A 22,988-nucleotide genomic window follows, 5' to 3' on the forward strand; every position below is an offset into this window, starting at 1 on the left:
TTCAACGGCCACTTAAAAAAATCTCTGCTGCAGGAAAATATGAGGAATCTTAAGTTTTGATCTTATGTAGAGTTTATATAGATAGTCTTCCATTTTTTGCTTGAAGACCACAAGCAGAACTCCCTAAAGCCTTCTCTAAACCTGATATCAACAAATCCAGTGGCAGAATGTACAAGCAGAGATAACACAAATACCAACAAAACTTTCACACTTAACTTTTAAATGCAGTGGGGTTTAGTATAAAATCATTGTTGATGGTTGCGTTTGTCATCAGTAACTGTGACTGCATGTGTTATGTGTGTTCTGGGTGTACAGATATACATGGAGCAAATACTGTGTTAAATATTAATATCTGAAGGCTGAGGGGGAAAAAAAAAAAAAGATAATAAAAATGGCTGAGTTAAAGACACTTGTTTGGTTGCTTTTGTAAGAGGGAGTATGTTAGACTACCATCTGTGCCCAGTGCATACAGATGGCCAGCAAATGGTTTAATTTGCATAGTCCTTTTAAAAGGCAATAAATTTAATAAAATGCAGTTGTGTTATCGATTTTCTTATCTAAATTTCTATGTTTTGTTGTGCAGGCTCTTGGTTATGTTCAAGTGCCTTTCTGACTTTTGGATGTTCCAAAATACACAGCCCTCTCTTTTGTGGCTCAGATTAGTTTTCCATAACCTCCAGTGTACATTAGGATAAGAGTATTATTCTGTCCCAGTTTATTCTCTGTAGCTTTTTACCAGATGTGTTTCTAAATAAGCTTTACAGATATGCTTCTCCTTCTATTCCCATATTTATAATGCTTTTGACTGAACTTGTGTCTGCAGCTGTAAATTTCTCTGAAACAGCCCCTGCGAATATAATCAATACACTCTTCACTCACTCCTACATATTTCAGTCTTCACTCATTGCCTTTCTTGGTTTTATCTGTATGTGTCAGTGAGCTTGCTGAGGTTTAGGACTACCCGAAAAAAAAAAAAAAAAAAAAAAAAAAAAAGAGGAAGCCCACTGTAAATGCAAACTCTTAATGTTGTTCATGACTACCACAAGAAGTACAACCTCAAAATATAGGTCTTTCAGGGTGGCTGCCTGGAAATGTGGATCTTTTACAGACTAGTAACTAAATGTCTCCTTTTTTGGAGGTGAATTTAGAGCTAGGTGGTTTCTGTTAATTATTATATATATGTGTGTGTGTGTATGCATATGCAAATGGAAATTGAAAATAATTGATATTCCACAAATGGAATATGAAATTGTTCACCTACATGTTATTTGTGAAACACTGCTAGAGTCATTATCTCTGAGTATCTGCTTTTCACAATTTGTTATTTCAGGTTTAGGGTTGATTGAGTTCAATCACATGGTGATTGTATTTGCATTCTGTTTCTGGAACAGATGATTCCCAAAATGACAAAGATCTTGGAAGGCAGTCTCACAAAAAGATGAAAATATATAACCCTGTGAGTGCTGATAATGCTTGTGGTATCTACAAGTATTTCAGGAAATAAAATAGCTTCTAAATTCATAGGAATAAAAAAAAAATGTGAATAGTGTTGATATGAATTTGCATTTTACTTGAATAAATGGTCATGTTTTCAAGCATTCATTCAGCTGTTCAGATGGAGTCTATATATATGTAGACTTGCCATTAAATACAAGATATGTCTAAGTGCTTTAACCTAGAAGAAATCAAAGTTTCCAAAAGCAAATTTTCAGCCTATATATATCATAATAGATATTTAGTTGTTCCTGAGATTAGCTTTTACATAATTTGTATGCATGAACAGAGACTATGTCAAGAAAAATGAAACAAGGCAAAGGTCATTCTAGACCGAAAGCTCATGCTTATCAGTGCCAAAAAAGTTTGTCTGTATATATAAACCACATGCCATTTAGCATCATTAGAGTGCAGCCAAGCACAGCAGTATTTCACCTTCTCATAGTGGAAGGGAAAAAAAGAACTCTTTATTTAAACAGCTGAATGAACTCCACACATAATCGGCTCATTGTAAAACTGAATCCTTCTATGTTTAAAACAAAAACCACTAAGGTATTGTTTAATGAAACAAGAGTCCAGTGAATCCACAGCAAAGAGAAGGCCATAAAGCTAGGATAAAGCTGCACATACTTTTTAAGGAATTTGGTGAGCTCAACTACATGTAGTTAATAGAATGAAGCTTGGTAGGGGAGTTTATTTTTTGCAAAGCAATGGAAAAGTCTCAAAAACCAATTACCTATTTGTTAAGGTAATTGAGGTGTACACACGCATGTATTAAAAAAAACTGTATTGAATTTAAGGAATAATGAAATGCTGTATACATTTTTACGTTGTATTAAAGAAACCATTACCAAGATGATGTGTAGCTCTGTTCTTGATACTTGAAAGAAGTTGAGCACACATTCTAGAACATGTATAAAAAAACCCGAAAGAACTATTCAAGAGTTAACAAAATTGCTGTGTGACATGAAAATAAAGGACCTCAGGTTATTTTTGTTTTATTTATGCCAAAGATGGATAAGATACATCTCAATCACAGTTTCAAAACAGGAAATTTCTGCTAATAGAATGTTATTTAATTTAGTACAGAAAGGCACAATGAGATCCAAAGGCTTGAAACTGAAGCTGAATGTATGGATTCTACATGTAGTATGACATTCTTAATAGTGAAGATAACTAAGCACTGGAGCAACATACTTCAGCAATCATGAAGATAGAACATCCCATGGAAAGAGAGAAAAACTCAGTTTGAAGCCCATTTGAAGTACAAAACGTAGAACTGTGGCGTTTATTTGTACCAGAATGCGCACTCTCCTCAGTAGACAGAAAATTAGTGTGAGACTTACAGAAATTCCACAAAGTAACTGTAAAACTATGTCTTCCAGGAACTGAAAGTGGCTATGTTCAGAACTGCAAATCTAGGTGATAAAGATGATGTTTTCATAATTGTTATCTTTTGACAAAATCCATCCTGTGACACAGATACAACTGACTAACCTTCTGGTTGGTTTAGCTGGTTAGTGGTGTGGTTGAATTCTTCAACCATTCTATTACTTCATTATTTAGTTAAATGCATTTGTGCTTTTTTAACTGATAAATCACTCAACTCAGTGGAATAGATCTTCTGCAAGAAAAAGCTGTCCTATATTCAAGTTACACACTAAATCAGTTTTACAGTTGGTTTATATAATGGAGTAACACCAGCCCACAAGCATCTGCTCTTAGGGTGCTGCATATTCCTACTCAAACATGTACCAGCCAGTGTAGATCAGATGACAGGACTCCTTCAAGCAGCAGTGCTACTCCTGCAGCACCCCACAATTCCCAAATATTTTAAAAGAGAGGCTATAAATGAGGATTGCCCATTTCTATTTGCGTCTTTTAATAAAACAGTGGATGTGAGACCATGGTTCCTGCTTGATAATTATAACCCCATACTTAAGTGTTCATTTCTGAACATAGATTTCTTTTAGTTGGGGAATAAGTTATTTAAGTAGTCAAAAAAAATTTAGAGCTGCTTATTTACATAGCTGGGTGTCATTTTCTTCCAAGGAAGAGTTTTGGTTTTGAAAAAGGTGCCATATGTAATTTAACAGTTTTTACTTGACAGGAGATATTTGTTAGTGGCTTGGCATGGCTTGGCAGGAGGTCTTTTATGATACCATGTCTTCAGTTACTCTGCCTTGCAAGGAGGAACAAGTCAGATTGCAGTTCTTGTTATTGCAAAAAGACTTAATCTGATGCTACTAAAGGATCACCCATCTTAATGAAGAAAAACATCCTATCTCTGGATCTTCTGGTCCTAAGAAGTTAAATACCTGTCCAGGAATCAGTTCTTAAAGTATCTGCACATTTCGCTTCTCAATGGACACACAAGACTTTCAAGTCTTTGAATTACACTAGTATTAACCTCTGAGAAGAACGAGAGACATCAGATCTGTGTGTATCATATAGTTAAAATGAGTCATGGAATAAGAAAGGTGGTGGATGCTGTGGAAAGTTTGGTCATAGATCAGGCTCATGAGAGGCTTTGCCTGTATATGTAATCATTCACTGACAGCTTTGGTTTCCAGTAAAACATGCACATATGCGTGTGCTCTGACATCAGGCATTCAAAATACAGTGAGTATGGAGATGACATGAGAATATCAGATATATACTAACTGAGCAAAAGGATTTGGAGGAACAATCTGAATCAGGTTGTAATCTTGGGAAATAGAAATTTTCTTCAACTTGTGATGGGATGGCCCAAGACATGAGAGCGTAAATTCTTTATTAATAGTGTGTTATGCTGTTGTGGAAGTCCGCATCTTGGAAGCTGAATTCAAGTACTTAAAATTAGACATCATAACAAATGGTAAGGTTTGGAATAACGGTATGTTGAAATACTCCATGAAAAATTGTTACATACAAGTGAATACAGAGCAAAATATCCTATTTCACACATACAGATCTTAAAACCAGAATTAAATGTTTTCAGAAAGAACATTTTTCTGTTAGAATGTTATTACTGTCACACTTTCACTGCTTGATGCACATAATTCTGATTCTACTTGTCTCACTCTAGATCCCAACAGACATCCAGACTTAGTTTTCATCTTTTTCCCTTTTATGTATAAATTAGGATCATCTGGCATGTCTGTGAAGGCCCCTGAGAGATCCAACATACTGGTAAGAGAGAGAAGATAGTGACTGGCTTTTATCCTTGAAACCCATCTTGTCTACTTTGAGGTATTCGGATGTATCTGTATTAGTCCCCCCTTTTAATATCTTCAGAGGTATTCTGCTCTCCCTAATAGCAGAGTCATTATATAATAAAAAGGCAAAAGTAGAAAAACAAATTCAGTCCAAAGCCTGTACTATAGCTGCTTCTCCTGTATGTCCTGGTAGAGTACACTGGTATGAAAAGATTTGATGAGGAAAGATTGTACTCCTCCATGCTTGGCATCAAGGCACAGAATTTGCAGAAGATGGGCTAAGGTGCCAAGAACATGTGCCAAGTCATCATATCTTTTCAGCTCCTTCTGCTGGAAGGACCTCACCACAGCTCCCAGAATGCTTGAAATCCACCATCAGTCAGTGATAACGCAGCTATTTAAGCACCAGTCCTTACTTCAGGGCAACTGGCCAGACTGAAGCAGACGGCACAATTTCCCTCTTATTTTAGTAATTTGTGAAGTATTTCAGGGTGAACACTTATGCAAATAAATGTGAATTATTGGAGAGTGCTTTGTTTGTTGGGGATACGCTCAATGAAATCATCTACTTTGTTAGGATGTTTCCTAGAAAACTGACTTAGCATGATATTGATGCTGAAGGGTGACAGATGCTTAATTCAGGGCAACGTTAGCGTAATTTTCATTAGGGACAATCATCAGATAGTGCCATGTATTTATACTGAACTCAAGTCAAAAGTAAAGCACTTATCTGTTAAAGTTTGTTGTCAAATTGAAATCCCCAGTGGGTGGGTGGGCTGGTTGGTTGGTTGGTTGGTTGGTTTGAGCGCTAGTTTGAGCGCTAGTTTTGCTTCCTCTCACCTTACAACAAGTAGTGGGAAGCAATATAAAAAAAAGAGTGCCACAGAGCAGTCATTCAAAACGGATCAGAGGATTACCATCAACCCTTAAAAAGTATCCTGGACTACCATATATCTTTATTGTCCATTTTAAACAGGTTGTTTTAATGATACCTTTTCCTTTTTTTTTTTTTTTTTTTTGGTCATGATCGTATTCAGGACTACAGTTTGGGAACAAGTGCAAATAGAGTTACTTTGGGTTTTTTCTCTACCTTGCTGTCCTATAATGTAGTTATGATGTTTTATACGCAGCTTTTCAGCTGTAGATACCAGTACACTGAGCTCACTCTCAAAGGAGATACTGTATTCTTTTGTACAACGCTATCTCCAGCTTACAAATAGGGAAGTGGAGGCAGAGGGAAGAAAAGATACTTTTGTTTTCCCTAAGGCTATCCAGTAGACCATTTGGCAAAATCAGGAGTAGAGTTCAGGTCTCTCAAGGTCAGTGACTGCATTGAACTGCTTGTTTAACAATTGGAAAAGTTGTAATCCTCAGATTTGCTAATCTATGCACTTTACTTCCCTGAGGCCAATTTTAGAATGGTTTACTGCAAGCCTCTTCACCTAGGAGAGGGGAAGTAAAGATTCTGACATTTGCCTGCAGTATAGGTGGACAGTTGTCATTTTTGTTCAGGGTTTTACTGTTCGTTAGTATGATCATATATGACAAGTATATAGGGCCCTATGTTGTAAAATCTTGTTTCAGATCATAATCTTGATGTTTTGAATACATATGAAGGTATTTCACCTGCTTCATACGACATGGTTATCAATAATTTTTTTTTTTTTTTTTTTTTTTTTTACTTTTTATCTTTGGTAATTTTGAGGAACAGCAGTTTCTTGTTGGAGTCTCTGACTCAGATGGGCAAGACCATCACCTCAGGGAGATGGCAATTCAGCATGGAGAGAAAAACGACGTAAAGAAGAACAGATAAAAAGCTACTTTCATGATATAACTGGACAACAAGATACCACTGCAAAGCAGTGTGTTGATGTTGATTCCAAGTGAACTAGCTGGGTTGCCAGAAGCAGTGTAACTGTGGTTTCACTCAGACTGGGGATTGGACTGATGTAGTTCAGAGTTAGATTTGGGTAACTCCCCATGACACTGCATTTTACTTCTGTTGATGATACACAGAACAATAGTTACATGTGAGCTATTGTGTAAGTGTGAAATTACTTACTCTAAAAAGCATTTTCTCAGATTTAAAAAAGAAAGCCTTCTACAGAGCTGTGTGTTACTGACCTTAGTCCTAAATTACTAATTTTATAATGTCTTGATACAAAAATTTGATGCATTCTTGTGTTATATGAACTAACAATGTGTAAAAAAAGAAATTTAAGATACATCCTGCTGAATTTTTGTGTTGATTCATGTACTTTATTTCACAGGCAAAAAAACCAAGGAAGAACAGATCACTCACAACTGCACATGTTTCAGCCTGATGATGATGGTACTTTAATTAGAACAGTGGAAAGTCAGCATGAATTCTTTTGTTTTACAGAAAGCAAGAAGAATTGAGGTTAATTAAAGGTTAATTAGAGTCTAATTGGTAGTTCTTTTTTTTTTTTTTTTCATCCTCTGGTGATAACAAGTATGTTGGAAGCCTTGACTCTGATGGCAACAGATTGGGCAGGCCTGGTGTTGATTGCTACTGCCAGCATGAAAGTGGTGCTGCAATTCTGCAGCTCCAGTTCTTAATCAATGAGGTAAGGACATATTTACTCAGATTATTCTGTATAAATTTAGTTGAATAAATCAATTAGTGTATTGTAATTGAGTGATGCCACTTTTCACATTGACAAATGGTGCCAACAAGTAAGTGATGTACATCCAGAGGATGTTCACGATATAGCCTGCCATATGGGACTGCACGCAAGGAAGAGTATTACCTTCATATACATCAGCATAAAGTACTGAATAAAAGGCAGTCAATATATGAATGTGAGCAGGTAGATGTAAAACCCATTAAATTACTAAATATGCTGCATAGTCCTGTTCCAAATAGAAATTAATATATGAGCTAAATCTTTCTTTGGAAATATATTGATGGTGATTGTCTGAAAACTCAATAGTTGGGGATATGCTACTATGTGAAGCAAGGAAAAGCAATTGCAGGGGTCATCAATCAAGCTAGTATGCTCAGTCTTTGTAAATGGTTTGTCAAAATCAAGTTTAGATGACATAAAGAAGAAGTGACAGATTATAGCTTGCTCTGTGCAGAAATTCTCTGCAGATAGTAATAGAAAAGGAGACTTTCTGGAGCATATAAATCTGGGGTTTTTTTCTAGAGCCTCGTAACTCGTCCAAATTATAAGATAGTCATAGTTCAGTTTTAATTAATTTTCTCCCATGATATAAGGAAGCACTTCTGACACTTTCGACTCCTCTTTCTAAGCATGGAGATCTTAGAGCTTCTCAAGGAAAGAGTTTTAGTTTTGTGGGATTTTAAACCTGAGATTTTATTTTTTTTTTCTACACCTGTTTGAAGAAAGTACCTGAACCACAAAAAGTGAGGAGGGGGGACTGAAACTTGAGAATCAGTCCAACGGAATTCTTTAGAGGAAGGAGGGGATGAAAACAGGGAGGCCAAGGTTTGAATCAGCGTTGTTTCTTTTCATTAGTGACCAGCAGAACTCCTAATGCATAGAATTAATTAGATTTCTGGTGAAGATTCTCTCTGACATTGGCCCAAACTCTTTGGGAGGTGAGATTTAAAGCATGAATTATACTGTATTAGAGAAGTTTCACCTTCAAAAATTTCATTTGCATGTGTCAACGTTAAAAAGAACGGTTGCTAGGATTAGGAAGGAAATCAAATAAGCAAAAAGAGAAATTTATTGATCAGTCATAGTTGTTATGAACTGATCTTTCAGTTACCTCCTCAGCCTTGCTCAGAATAAAGCATTGCCTTCTGTTTGAATGGTATCTAGTTCCTCTCTGCTATAGTAGTACGCAGGGCTAGACCTTTTGTGCTAGACCAGATCTGAGGTGTAAATGGAGTAAACCACTGTAGCAGCAGTCCATTTTCACATGTCATCACTGCTGCATGGTGAGGAGAAAGATAGTAGGAAGGCGGTAGAATAAGTTCACATCAAGCTGCCCAGGCAGGTAGAGTTCTGGACTTTGGATGATGTACATTTTGGGGGCACCAGAAGCAGAAAAATCAAGACTCTCTCCTTTTGTCTACAACTCTTATTTTTCCCTAGGTCCTCTCCCTCTGTCCTATTTTCTTATCTGCATCTTATTTTCACAGTTCTGGTTTTGAATTTCATGTTATCTTGATATGACTACTAAACTGTGCTTGATACTGTCAATTGTGTGTATGTGTGTGCACTAATCCCTTTGTCCTTTAGTTATATCCTTCACGCTCACCTTTTTAAGTGTTGTCCTCTGTTTTGTTAATCTCTATGCTTATGTGGAAATATGTGAGAGTTCACATGTATGGGTTGATACAAAGCTTTAATTTACATTTCAAATTGATCAGGTTCTAACTTTAGCTGACCTTGTACTAATTTAGAATATTTACATTTACCAGATCAATTCAAATTGACTAGAATATTTTTTTTTTCTAGAAGAAAGCAACTATTTTTCATAAACTGTAACATTTTCTATGGTTAGATCATCATCAGTGAGGATCACTTAAGAATAATGCAGCATCTGCCGGGAAAGTAACATATTGTGTTGTATTTTGTATCTGCTCTAGGGTGCTTTGGTCAGTGCGAGTGCAGATGATGCACTTCATTTGTGGAATCTCCGACAGAAACGACCGGCCATCCTACATTCCCTGAAATTTAACAGAGAAAGGTAAGACTGTATGACACAATGACATGACATCTCATTAAAAACCACACAAACTTACTTTCTAGATTTCTAATAATACACGCTTACTAATTTGCCTTTCTAAAGGTGGCTATAGTTTTGTCTTGAAATTTTTTTTCTTCAGTTGTTTGAGTCTTGTTTCCATAGAACAAGACCTTCGCTTTCTCTTTCTGCAGCCTTCTCAGAACTAGAAAAGTTTCGTCTGCTTTTTGTCAAAATGTTTTTTGTTTTATCTTCTGTTTGCATGAACCAGGGTGAACAGTAGTGTGTTTGTTTTTCTTAAGTCCAGTCTGTGACCTTTTGGCTAATCTGTTGTTAAGTATTAGAGTACTTCAGCTGGCTGTATCAGGGAAATAATTATTTTCTTTACCTTGAAGGGGTTTTAGTTTTGTAAAATACTAGAAGTTTAACAGACATAAATTGTGAATTTGGGAAGCTATGGTAAATGTTAAGTGAAGCAGAGACTGTTTTTCTAAATTTTACTTTATCAGTACTTAATTGTAGAAATCCCTGCTGAAAATAGGTTCAATGAGTGGTTGTAATTTTTAAACTCAAAGAGAAGCTGAGTACTTTAATCTGTATTTAGTCACCCGAGTAAAACCTCCTATGATATAATGGAGCTTGAATGCTACACTTTTATTAAGAAAAATTTCCATGTTTCTACTATGGAATTAGGTCAGAAGACCAAGCTTCAGTGCATAAACGCAGCAGTTGGATTTTTGTAAGTCCTTGAGCAATATAGTTACCCTGTATTTCATCTTTGGGATGAATTTTCTAAAATTGGAAAACATAGGTATAATACGTAGGATGGTTTTGACTGGCGGTTTAAGTGATATTGTAATTCTCTTAGTATATACATTCAGTGATTATTAAGGTGCAGCTACTTCTTTTAGATATTTATATATTCATTTGTGCAGTGGTCAAAGGTATCAGTACTTTACCAGAGCTGTGAAGTAAACAGGCTCATCAAAGCTTTAGCTGGAGCAAATCTGAAAATTATTATGGAAATAGACTTTTTCTTTGTTCATTATTCAGATACATATCATGTTTGCATGTCTGCATGTCAGCAAGTTGCAAGTTTTGTCATGGGAAGTACTGCATAATAATTTAGAAAATATGCATCCTGATTCCAAAGGGATTATAACCTATAGCACAAGTGTATAATCTGGTTTGGGACTGCATGAGGGAAGATGAAAAAGAAAATTTTAAGTACATTTGATAGTTGCTTCTTGACAGTAAGTCATCATTTTACACATGCTGAAATACTTGAATTTCGGTATTCTTACCAGGTAGGTACTTTATCCACAATTTGTCATTAATAAATCTAGATATTGTAGAAGTTATTCCAGTACATCTAGGTCTAGCTCTCCCAGCCAGCAACCTTCCATACAATCTAAGGAATCATTACTTATAAGAATGCAATGTCTCTTCACCTGTTTGCCTGTCATTTCTGTTCAGAGACATTAGTGTAGTATCTCAGTCAGAATTTTATCAGAATTTCTTGATAAAATCAACTCACACGCATTTGGGCTTTGCTAAGAGCAAAACATTTGTCATCCCATTTACCTAAATTTTCTTTTACTTCTGACAGCTTAAAACGTTGAGCAAAATATTTGGAACAAGTTATTTTCAGTGTTGGAAACCTTTGCATAAAACCAAATTTTGTGTAATGACATTTTTGAACTTTTAAATAGGATCTGAGGATGTAGTTAATTGTAACAAATGCATTGCTAGCTATACTTTTATCAGAGTCTAGTAAGTTGTGAGTTAAAAAAAAAAACCATTAGTTTTTTCATGTATATTTTAAATAAATGGTGCAACCACTGCCATTTAAATAATTTTTACTAGCACATCAGAGCCTATGAGGCAGATATCCTGGTACACTTCTATAGAATATTGTCAAAGAAATAAATCCAGTTTTAAATTTAAAAAGTTTTCAATAAGTACAAAGAAATAACTGCAGGCAGTCTTTTCTTCTCAGGGTTCTCTAGCACTGCCCTGACTTGGTTTGGTTTTTTTTTTAAATTCGAGCACTTGGCTCCAGAATGAAATCTCTTCCTTTTTATTATATTTTCTTTTAACATACATAGAAATTAATTTCAAATTGTCTTTCATTTTTCTGAGCTTTATTGCACATTTAGTATCTAAAATTCAACATAAGCCTCTGGGCAAGAACCAACAAATGTAAGGCTAAACTCCTAACTAACCCCCTCATTAATCTGGAACAATTCTCTGTGTATATATATATATATATACCTAACAGATTCAAGGGTAAAAGAGAGCTTCCATTTTTTTTCTGAACATATTTTTTGTGTTAGAGCACTGAAGTTATGAATTCCACGATGCTCAGAGAAACAGCAAATAATGGTTGCCTTGGCTGTAAGAAATTTACGGCAAAATGGATGTAAGGGGAATTTGGGAAGCTGATAGAGCAATGAGATCAAAATTGATTTTCTTTCAGAAACTCAAACGGCTGTCTTCCAAAAATTAATGTCTTTTTCACTGTTGGAACAGTTAAAATTTTTTTTTTGTTTTCATCCTCTCATCTCCTCTTGCAGAGGGAGGTTAAAGAGAAGCAAGATTCATACTGAAGGGAGAAAAATTCTTTCTTTTGACTTGTTTTCAGTTTGTGACCCAATGAATACTGATGTATGTTTTCAGAAAACAGTAAGGTATTGAAAAAGGCCATACAGGGAAGTGTTTACCCAATCAAAGGCTAGTTCTTCAAGGACACCATTTATATTTAATTTGATTTTAGATTTAGACAGCTTTTACAGAGCCAAACATATAATTATTCAGATGCATTTTACCTATGAAAGCAGAGCATGTGACTGCTTCAGATTTTCCTATTTGCATGTCTCTCTTGAGGATTTATAAAAATTGTAATTTTATTCATACAGTATGTTTGTCTTTTTCATACACTGTTTTGGATTTTTCTTTCTGAACAATTGGCAAATTTACTTCATGAAATGGTGCAATATAATGCACTTTTACTTAACACTAATATTTTATCTGCTTGTGATGAGGAAGATAATTGTATTAGTTCAAATTCTTGATGAATTTCACTTCAATAAATTAGCTTTCATGTAGAATAAGTTTATTCTGAGTTTTTAAAATATTTGATGCATGAGCCATGCACCCGTTAGATTCTGTTAGATGAATGAATGCTACTTGAGCCTTTGACTATTACTCAGTGCACCAGCCTTCCCATTGTTGAACCGTTTAATTTACGATTTGTTTCTGTTTCTTGACATTTTAAGATTGCAGGATAATAGAGTAAAATCTGCTCTCAGCAGTGTTTCTGTATATGTTTATGCAACTATTTGAGCCGGATTTCCACAGGCATATATGTACATATATGCCCCCTTTGTCTCCCACAAAAGTAAAAAACGTATTTATTCTTTTCTTCAGATGTTGGTAACAATATAGATGTAAAGAGCAAAGAACTCTTAAATGTAGCACACTGGTTATCTTTCACTTACCACGTAGCGTTCAGTATTAAGGCAGTGAAAGGTTTATGAATAATAATTCACATACAAAATGCACTTTTGTAGCCATTAAGCCATAGTTTGCAAACTCTGAAAATTCATCTTTTTTTCTTCTTCTTCTGACCTATTGTTAAAGTAATGTTGGTGCAACATTAACAACATTAACTTGTCTCTGATAATCCACTGCTCTTTTACCAAGTGTCTCTTTGGAGCAAGTGTAGAAGGAACATTGAAGAATGAAATGTAATGGTAAACTGATATTTTTGTTCTACAGTGAAACGCTCTGGACTTTTTACTTAATTATATGTTTTTGCTTTGTATCAAAATATAAGGTTATCATCTTAGATTTCTGTTGCTGCAATTGCTATGTAATACAATGAATTAAAAACCCTCAAGAAAATATAAATGTAAGCAATGTGTTTCAGTCCTCAGCCCCAGGTGTAATGCTAATACGATTACTTCAGAACATGCTTGGCAGTAGCATGTAGTTGATAATACATTATTTGCTGTTCCATTTACAAAGAGGGTGGACAGGTAAAAATTTTTAACCTCTGGAAACGCTCCATAAGAATCTCTTCAGTACCTTTGAAGGACAACATTATGGTGGTGTTTCTTATGAAACAAAGAGGTTCACTCAACAGTCAGAATTGAGTATAACTGTTCAGCAGGTATTCTTTATTCGCAGTGCTGGGCACCACTGGGGATCACTCCACCACAACTGCCACATTTACTAACAAAACGCCCTGACTAATATACACAAAAACCAGACGTATGCATCAGATTTCTTAGAAAAGGCAGTCTTATGCTCATGGGTTCTCAGAATTCATTTACATCGTCTGAGCATGCGTAGTAAAAATAGAGTGAGGGTCTTGTCCCCTCCTTAGGGGTCTACATAGCCTTTCTCACACTGTCCATTAGTGAACTTCAGGTTTCTCATGTCTGTATATGGTCATGGAGTTACTTCATCTATCCTCCAGCTCCCGTTTGTTTCAGCTTTCAGCACTTACCTTGACACTGGCATCTTCTTAGGCCTTGTTTTCTTTAGGTTCCTGCTATTAGGGATGTACTCAGGGTGTTTTTCAGACTGTCCAAGGTCTGTCTTATCTTTACTAGGCAAGGAGTTAAAGGTTTCAGAACATCTTACAAGTGGGTAATGTCTACAGAGGGTAGTTAGGAAAAAGTGTAAATGAAATTATATACATTACAGTAAAATACAGGGGAAAAAAAGCTAGTAAAATACCAGTGATGTCTAGCATTAAAACTAAATGTCTTATATTACAGGTCCCTGGACATTAGCAATTTCAAGTATACTTGTAGCAACTTCCTTTCATCTATGTTAGTCCCTGCTTTTCCTTCTTTGATGTCCTAGGAGATGTCAGATTCATGTTCAGTAGACATTTTCGGCAAAATAAATAACTCAGCTACTAGGATTAGACACTGTCTCTATTTGCTGCAAAGAACATCTGGATTAAGCTAAACCACTGAAAACTATTATAGGCCTTAATTATTTTTAATATACTCGGAACAGACTTCAGCAAGTATAGCTTTAAATATGGAACAGTTTACACCGTTTTCTTGTTTAAGGTTAGTGAAACTGGGATAGGAAAATCCAGCAAGGATTCCAGTGTGAAATCCAGGTCCTTTAGGCCTGTGTGCACTAGTTTCACTTATGAACACAGAGTTCATCTCCGATTATTCAGAGCTAGTTCAGTTGTGCTGACTGACACGGGGGGTAGCCCTCCTCTTTTTCTTCTTTTAGCTGGTGCTGACTGGTGTGTCACAAGTGACCCGATGGCACTACAACAGTTTCTTCACTGACATACTCAGCATAGATGAACACAGTGTGCAATTTCTGTGGGTCTCCAAATCTGCCTGCATGCACTGTGCACCGGTGCCATGACAGTACCAGCAGTGCCCTTTTGCAGGGGAACTGCCAGGTATGTGTGACTGGATTTGGTGCTCTGATCTGTAACGCTTTCTTCAGCGTTAAGGCTATGCTGGCACAGAAGAGGAGCCTTTATGAGGGTGACTTTTAGAGCAATTCTCAGTTAGCTGTAACTTAATATTAGTTGGAAATGTGGCTCCTACATCTGAGATTTTGCAGTATTTGAACAGGTAATTGAGAGTATTACTGCACTGCTTGGAAGCAAAGAGAAAAACAGGTATTTCTGGATCTGGTGACGCTTTTCTTTTGTGTGTTGGTCTGTGTTCTTTCCTGAAAGTAGCTGGATCTTTGTCTTGCTGGATCTTTGCAGGATTTTGTGTCCTGTGTTGTGTTTAACTCATCAAAATGACAGCAAGAGGCTATTGAATGAATACTGGTGACTGGCTGTGCAGTCTCAGCAGTACCTCTATCTGTTTACTTGTGTGTTAGGGACTTAGATTATCTGTTTGGCTGTTCAAGGATCTAAATTCCTGCTCATAAATGATCCTCCTGGTTAACATTGTATAACTGCAAACTACGTGTTCTTTATGTACTTTCAGATTAGTCAGAGGTCTGTCATCAAGCATGAAAGTAGTTAATAGGTTCAGTGCAGTTGCACAGCCCTTCTATACCACAAAACAGATTCCGGTGCAGCATTTAGCTATTCCAAAGAACTACAAAATTCAAATATAAACCAATTATTTCACTATACAATCCTGCCACAGTTTATGGAAAGGATTTACATTTTCTCAGGTTAATGATGGAAAAAACTGAGGAAAGCAAAAGAAACCGTGCTGTTGATTGGCATTCACTTCCACATCTTTAAGAAGTTTTTACAAAACTTCCTTGTGCAGATGTTTGCGGGTTTTTTGTCTTATGAATTGTGTATTGCCAAGTATGAAGACAGCACAGACCTCAAACATGTAAGATAAATATGTGTGGCATGGTCTTGCATCAGTGTTTGTCACTTTTGAAAGAATGATGCTCAGGGATATCAATAACAAATTAATGCTGTTTGCATGCAGTTATTGAGCTTGGAAAGATTCCTGAAGCTCATAAAGAACACCTCTGGTCTGTAGGGCTGTGACTTAGTACTGCAGGGCAGAAAAGTGAACTTTGTCAAATGTTGCTTCAGCAAGACAAAAGACTGGAGGCAAAGTTTCTCCAGTAAGACTGACCCAAATCATTTTTTTGTAGTTGCCACATACCTCTGCCTTCTCTGTTAAAAAAAAAAAAAAAATAAAAAAAAAAAAATTACTTTTTTTTGGGGGGGCCTTACGTCATGTAATGGAAAATTTTATAGTACACTTGGCATGTAGGATCAATGAGAACTCTAAGCTTGTCCTGGAAAGGTGGTATACAGCATAGCTGAAATGACCAATGTCTTGGTCATAAAAAGAAGTCTAGCACAAACATTTTGGTTTCTTTTTTTCAACACACATTAGCTAAACAATCAACAAAGAGCAAAAATACGAAGCATAGATTATCTTATTGATGCAAAGATTCAGCAGTTTTGATTTGATAGATTTATGAGATTAGGCAATTCTACTGAAGTAGAATGAAAATTCACATGATCCCTAAGATTTTCTTTTTAATCGATCCTAAATATGCAGGCCTTCTAGTGGAGTAGAGCTCTGAAGGGACCTCCTCAGCCTAGTTCCCTGCAGTTGCAGACCAGACAACTCATATGCTTCCTTTTCTATAATAAACAAGCTATGTTTTGCATCAAGAGATGCTGGTTCCTTATAATCTCAGTTGATTACCAAAGAGCTTGGTAATCAAAATGCTATTTATTAGAGTTAGCACTATAAAGAATGAGAGAATGGTATAGATAAATATTACATCTCTATAGATGCTGGGAACCCCGAGTTGTGCATCATCAAACAGGCCTCCAATCAGCAGGCTGTGCAGACCCCACCCATAGGTAGGGTCATGCAATTTGGGTCATTCAAGTTATTACAGGATTTTCTTAGAAGAAAACAGATGTATTCATTATTTCTACTATGAAACAGAAAGGGTGTTCGCACTAAAACTTCCTGCTGTGCTGTTAGGTAAAGGCAGGGCCACACAGGTGGTGCAGTCACCAAGTGGGAGCTGCCTGCAGGCTCCTCTGTTAAGCCGAGCTGGCTGCATTTATCCCACTGCCGAGGGGTACGAGTAGCACAACCCAGCCCAAAGGCCATGCTGTACTTGCAGCCCAGCACAGCACAGGCTGGTGCCTACTCGGGTGAAACTACTGTGTGGATCACTAACTCCTCTACATGCAACTATCTCCCAGCCAGGATCGTGACACTATTGTATAGCTCTTCAAGCTAAAGTTCACTACTCCTCCGATTAAGGAATATTGCTCCATGCTAATTTCAACCTTCTGATGGCTAGAAACCGTCCAGCTTCCAGACTAAATTTATTTTTATGGCTCTTCTATTCCCATTTGATATGTCATGAATTTTAAATGTATTGTGTCTTCTTTGCAGTTAAATAGCTCATTCATATCTATTCACAACCTGATTTTTTCCTTTTTTTTTTTTTTACTACAAAAATCGAGGTTTTGTGGTTTTCCTTTATAAATTTGTGTCTTCATTCCCTTTTCTTTGGCCTTTCTTCTCATATCAATTCTCTCTGATGTGATGATTAGACAAGGAGACATATTCTAAATAGAGTCCCATCTGTGCTGTGGACACTGACATTACCATTTTCTTTTGTAATCTCTGCAGGAATATGTTCAGTGATGCATACTGTAATAATATGTTCCTTTTACATGGCTTCATCTTATCAGTTCTTGTGGTCTTGCTGTGATTGACTAATACACCCATTACACTTCTTCACTGTTGTATATCTAGCAGGGAATGTGATGCTTTTCAGTGCAAGCCTTTAAGAGTGGAAGCAAAGCAAGACAAGCAAAATTGAAACTATCTTTTTCCATCACTTCTGTATCATAAGTTTCAACCATAAATTGGAAGTGGTTATTCTTTGAAGTTTGAGGCCTTGCCCTTTGCATTTTAATTTTCATTCGGTTTCTTGTACTCTACTTGTGCAGATTGTCCTACTTCAGTGTCGTGGTTTGAGTCCAGAAGGCAACTGAGCACCACACAACCACTCACTCACTCCTTCCCCCCTCAGGAATGGGAAGGAGAATATACAACAAAAGGCTTGGGAATTGAGATAAGAACAGGGAGGGATGATTTATGCATTATGGTCATGGGCAAAAGACAGACTTGTTAGGGGAAGAAAAAGAACATCGATTTAATTCAAACACCACCACCAACAATACTTGACAAACAGAGTAGGACAGTGAGATGTATAACCACATCGTAAAAACACCTTCCCCATACTCCTCCCTTCTCCCTGGGCTCAGATTTGCTCCCGATTTCCCTACTTCCTCCCCTGCAGCAGCACAGTGAGGCAGGGAATGGGGGGTGCAGTCAGTCCCACCACTCTTTGCTTCACAGGGGAAGGACTCTTTGCATTCTCTTCTGCTCCTGCATGGGGCCCTTCTCATGAGAAACAGTCCTCCATGAACTTTCTCCAACATGACTCCCTCCCACAGCTGCAGCTCTTCCCAAGATGCTCTGGTGTGGATCCCTCCTACATGTTGCAATCCTCCCATTGCTGAAGTACAGTGGCAGTGGCTTCCCACAGAATCCTGGCTTTCTTCAGGTGCAGCCACCTGCTCCAGTGTGGGGTTGTCCACGGGCTGCAGGTCGTCATCTGCTCCACTGGTGGCCTCCATGGTGGCAGGGGTACACCAGGGGCCACAGAGATGTCTCTGCACCAGAGCCCCTCCCACTTTCCTCCTCCTTTCTTCCACTGACCTCGGTGTTCACATAGGTGTCCTGCTCACAATTCCTCCTCACAACTCCAATTCCTCCTCCCAGATTCCCCTTATTAAATACGTTATCACAGAGGTGCAGCCACCATCACCAATTGGACCAGCCTTGGAGCAAAGGCAGATCCAACTTGGAGCCACGGGAGCTTTCGAGAAGCTTCTCATAGGGGCCACTGCTGTAGCCCCCTCCCAACTTCCAAAAACCCCATCACACACACAAACCCAACACACTCTGTAATACTGGTCCCTAAGATGTTTCATTAGTATTAGTACCAAGATCACTTCTGAAATTACAAGATCAGATGTAAAACTAATACTTGAGAATCCCTCAAATATCAGTAAAATATTTCCCTTTTCAGTAAAATCAACGGGAAAATAGACGTTAAAAATAGAATTTTATAGTGATGGTTTTTATAAATGTGGTGTTTGACATATGCTAGACTGGAATATTCTAGAGTAGCCTACCATTGGTAAACCTAGCTTCCCTGTTTTACTATAACTGTTTAAAATTTGTGCCTTTGAAACTCAAAATCTTGGTTAGTGTGTATTTTTAAGTATACTTGAGCGAGTTATAATAACATTATGGTCACAGCGTCATGGATGACAACATGGCTTGACTTTATTTCTATCGGTTTTAATTTTTTATGCTTACCTTCTTGGGTAATCGTGGGATTTTTAATGCAATCTGACTCAGTGCCACTGCAGAGAAAGGGCTGCAAGAAGTTAAGCTGGCTAGTTTAAAACTAGTTTGATTTCTCTGTGCTTAAACACCAGGGTAGACATTACTCCTTTTATTGATTCATTGACTGGTTACTAGAGAAATCTGTTGGTTGTCATTTCCAGGAATATCGAGGACCTACAATGATTAGCAATACTTATTTTCTAATCTGTACATGATGCAGTAAACTCTCTACAAATTACAGAAGTTCTGGTCATATTTTTCATTCGAGAATATTAAAACCATCTCTGTTTATATCCAGAGCCAACACTGAAATTAAGAATCTCTCTTCTTTTTCTAATGGTGACTTTCAGAGTCTTTCCCCAAAGTAATTTATAGTCCACTAGTGCTCTTTAGTCCAGCAGTATTCTACCAATATTATTATTTTCAGTTTCATTTAAATTAAAAATATTAAGTGCATTATGTCACAGTGTCTTTTATACCTTTTTTTGCTAAACAACTTCTTTGAAGTCAAATGGAGTTGTTTAAAGTATTTAAGATTTATTTTTGCACAGCTCCGTACATAAAGGTTCTATTTCCATAATGAGACTTTAAAATATGTAATAATAACATTAGCACAGTATCTAATAATTTGATTTTTAATAACTACTCAGAAAAGTCTCAAAACAGCAAATACAGTTACCATGTTCAACTGGTTACATGTATATCTTCATTTTAAAAGCATGTATCCAGGACTTAAGAAAACATCTGAGAAAGCATGATGAATAATTTGGCAAATGTTTTTCTATTTCACGTTATCAATCAGTTGCAAATCAATTCACTTTTTCCTCACATTGGTGCATTAAAAGCAGGTTAACAGAAAATGACTGATATACTATATATTAATTACTTCTAGAGATAACAGCTGTATTAATAGCACAAGGACCAAAAAAGCTGAAAGATGTCTTACAACCGATAGCTTCTACTTTTCCCTTATTGCTAAAACTGTAGCGGATAGCCTCGCTTTCCCCAATCCACTCCTGAGCTGTTCTTTTGACTTACTACTTTATTTAAAGCTTTTTACATAAAATATTTTGACAAATACATAAGAGTCTTGGGATTTGATTTGAGACTGTGGAGAGCATATCAAGTGGAGGTTTCTAAACATGAATTTTCTCAATTCTGAAACACCAGAAGCACTGTTTGTAGCTCGTAGTATGCCAAGTGTTGTGGCTATAAATACAGCATAGTTAAAATGTTAATGAAATAAAAAGCAGTTAATGAAATAACTTCATAAATTTGCTATATGTGTATGCATGTGTGTGATTGCACATATATGTGTGTATGGTGCATACATGTGTGTACATACACATGTATGAAATCACCACGACCCATAGAACTGCTAGAGAAAAATGCACAGCTAACGCAATTATCTCAGGACTTAACAACAGTAGAGGGACTAGAAGGCCCTCTGGCCTGACAAATCCTCTATTCCAATTTACCTCTTCCACTGTGTCACTATGGCTGTAGTTCCTTCTATTATTTTCATGAGAAAACAGGTATCTCTTCAAAATTCCATTTTGCAGATCATCTTCATGAAGCTTTGTTTTTAATTCGGTAGGGAAGAAAAACATGTTCTCAATTATTTAATTTTTATGTCACCTGGACACCTCTGATTGTCTGCCTAACAACAACTTAAATGTTGGTTTCTTTCCTCGGAGAAAAATCCTTTAGCTCTTGGCAGTAGACATAATGCAGCTATATGCTGCAAAACTTTAGATCCTATGCTGAGCAGTGTGTTTGTTGTTTCTAATGCTTTGTAGAAAATAAAGCATGTTTGACAGTAGATTTCTGCTTTTTTGAGAAAACACGGGGTAACATGTTATGTTGTTTTCACATAACAACTGTGTTGCCAAATCGCTCTAAGGCCAGGTTTGGATAGCAAAATTTAGAATAAATACACAAATCCATACATTGAATAACTGTGTTTCAAGGCCTTAGTCATGGCAAATGAGAGAAGTCCAATACTGTAATACAAAAATGCTTCTAATAGTTGTATTAGAATAGGGGGGGGAAAGATGTCCTTTATAGTTTAAACAAGATCAGACAGCATAAACAGTCTACATTATCAGTTGGGAATTTTTCAGCTTGCTACAGTTACAGGAATTCTCTGGATTTATTTTTTTAAGTTTTCAAATTTGAGTTTTCAGATATCTATCATGTAAGAGATGTCGAAGGACAGATCTGAACTGGACTATTAGATTTCCAGTCATATCTTAAAGCAGTGAAGAATATGCACCCATTCTGTTGCAGTAAGTAATTTCATTCTTGGAAACCACACCACCCCTTTCCTGCCCGGGCACATGTCAGCCTCAATGCAATGATTTAGGATACTTTTCCTTCTGCCACAATAAACTCTGGGCGTTTCTCCAGTAAATCAGAAATAGAGCTAGTAATGTCAGTGTTGAGATTATCTCATTAAACAGTACATGAGCAGGAAGAGGAGAGAGACTACAGATTGCAGAAAAACAAGGACCGTTAATCACAGAGTCTCTGTCTACTGAAGCATAACAAATGAGAACAGCTGGTCTCCAATAAGTCTACATGATTTTAATAAATGGAAGCTGATAAGAAAAAAAAAAAAAGTGTATACATAGAAGTATACACATGTACAAATACTTTTTTTTTTTTTACTTTAAAGTCAATTTCAGTATTCCAGTCTTATCCCGATTGTAGAGTCATTCAAAGTAACTTGATCAATATTGCTGTTAAATAGGTTTTAAGTTCATTATAGTAAGACTGTATGATAAACACAGATTTGTGTATGTTGTGGCAAGCAGCGAATGAAATACTAGTGTATCTTTAGTTTACTTTTCTAAGAGCTACGTAAAGTCAAGCTGGCTAGCAAAAGCCAAGTTTCAACCTTTCATCTTTGAGCGAAGACCCAATTTACTTTTCTGAAACTATGAGATGGGGAAGCAAAAACTACATTTTTAATTTATAGCTTCAGTGTTGGGTGAAAGGATGAGAGAAACTCTACCCTTAGGTGTTTATGTTTGGGGTTTTTTTTTTAAATGTAGCTGCTATGAAATCAATGACAGAAATAAATCAAAAAATTTCCCTTTTGAGAACGTCATCTCCCTCTTCCATCCTTTGGTTTTTGGCTTTCTTTTATTGCTAAGAAACTCAGTGTCTCTTACTGTGATCTGTATTGCCCATCAGCATCACTGTGATTGGTATTACAACTCTATTCTTACTTTAACCTTCAAAGAAATTAATGGAGAACAAGTGAAGTACGGCAAATAAGAAATAATGATTTCACAAGCCAGTAGACAGGAGAGGCGTGTACGTTGTCTTTTCGCTAAAGATAAAAGAAAGAATCTGTTTGCCAATCCTCTTTCATTAATTTGTTCACTTCACTGATTTTGTGGAACTTTTATTCTCACTTTTGTTGTCTAATGAGCTTGTGTTCACATCAGAAACAAATTGGAAGTATGATGGATTCTTCCAGCATTTTTTTCTATTTAAGAAAGCAGGTTTCCATGTCATTTCCATGTCTTTTTTTCTTGGGTCTGAGTCTGCACATTACACCTGTTCAATCCACTGCATTACTGTTGTGTAATACTAAAATTCTAGCCAGGGAAAGTACGCCACTCTCACTGTCAGTGACCCTGGTCTCACATGTAAGACACCTCAATGA

At 36.6% G+C, this 22,988-nt stretch overlaps 1 protein-coding gene across 3 annotated transcripts in view; it reads left to right on the plus strand.

Moving 5' to 3' along the window:
- The window catches only part of STXBP5L (syntaxin binding protein 5 like), a 223,126-nt gene that overhangs the window by 76,250 nt on the left and 123,888 nt on the right, over nucleotides 1-22,988 (plus strand). For all 3 annotated transcript variants that reach the window (XM_026849275.1, XM_026849282.1, XM_026849292.1), the window contains exons 3-4: nucleotides 7,198-7,279; nucleotides 9,277-9,377. In XM_026849275.1, the coding sequence (XP_026705076.1) occupies nucleotides 7,198-7,279; nucleotides 9,277-9,377 (183 nt within the window). The remainder of the gene's footprint in view (nucleotides 1-7,197; nucleotides 7,280-9,276; nucleotides 9,378-22,988) is intronic.

The sequence above is a fragment of the Athene cunicularia genome (assembly GCF_003259725.1).
Source record: "Athene cunicularia isolate RWA chromosome 1 unlocalized genomic scaffold, athCun1 chr1_part1, whole genome shotgun sequence".
NCBI lineage: Eukaryota > Metazoa > Chordata > Aves > Strigiformes > Strigidae > Athene > Athene cunicularia.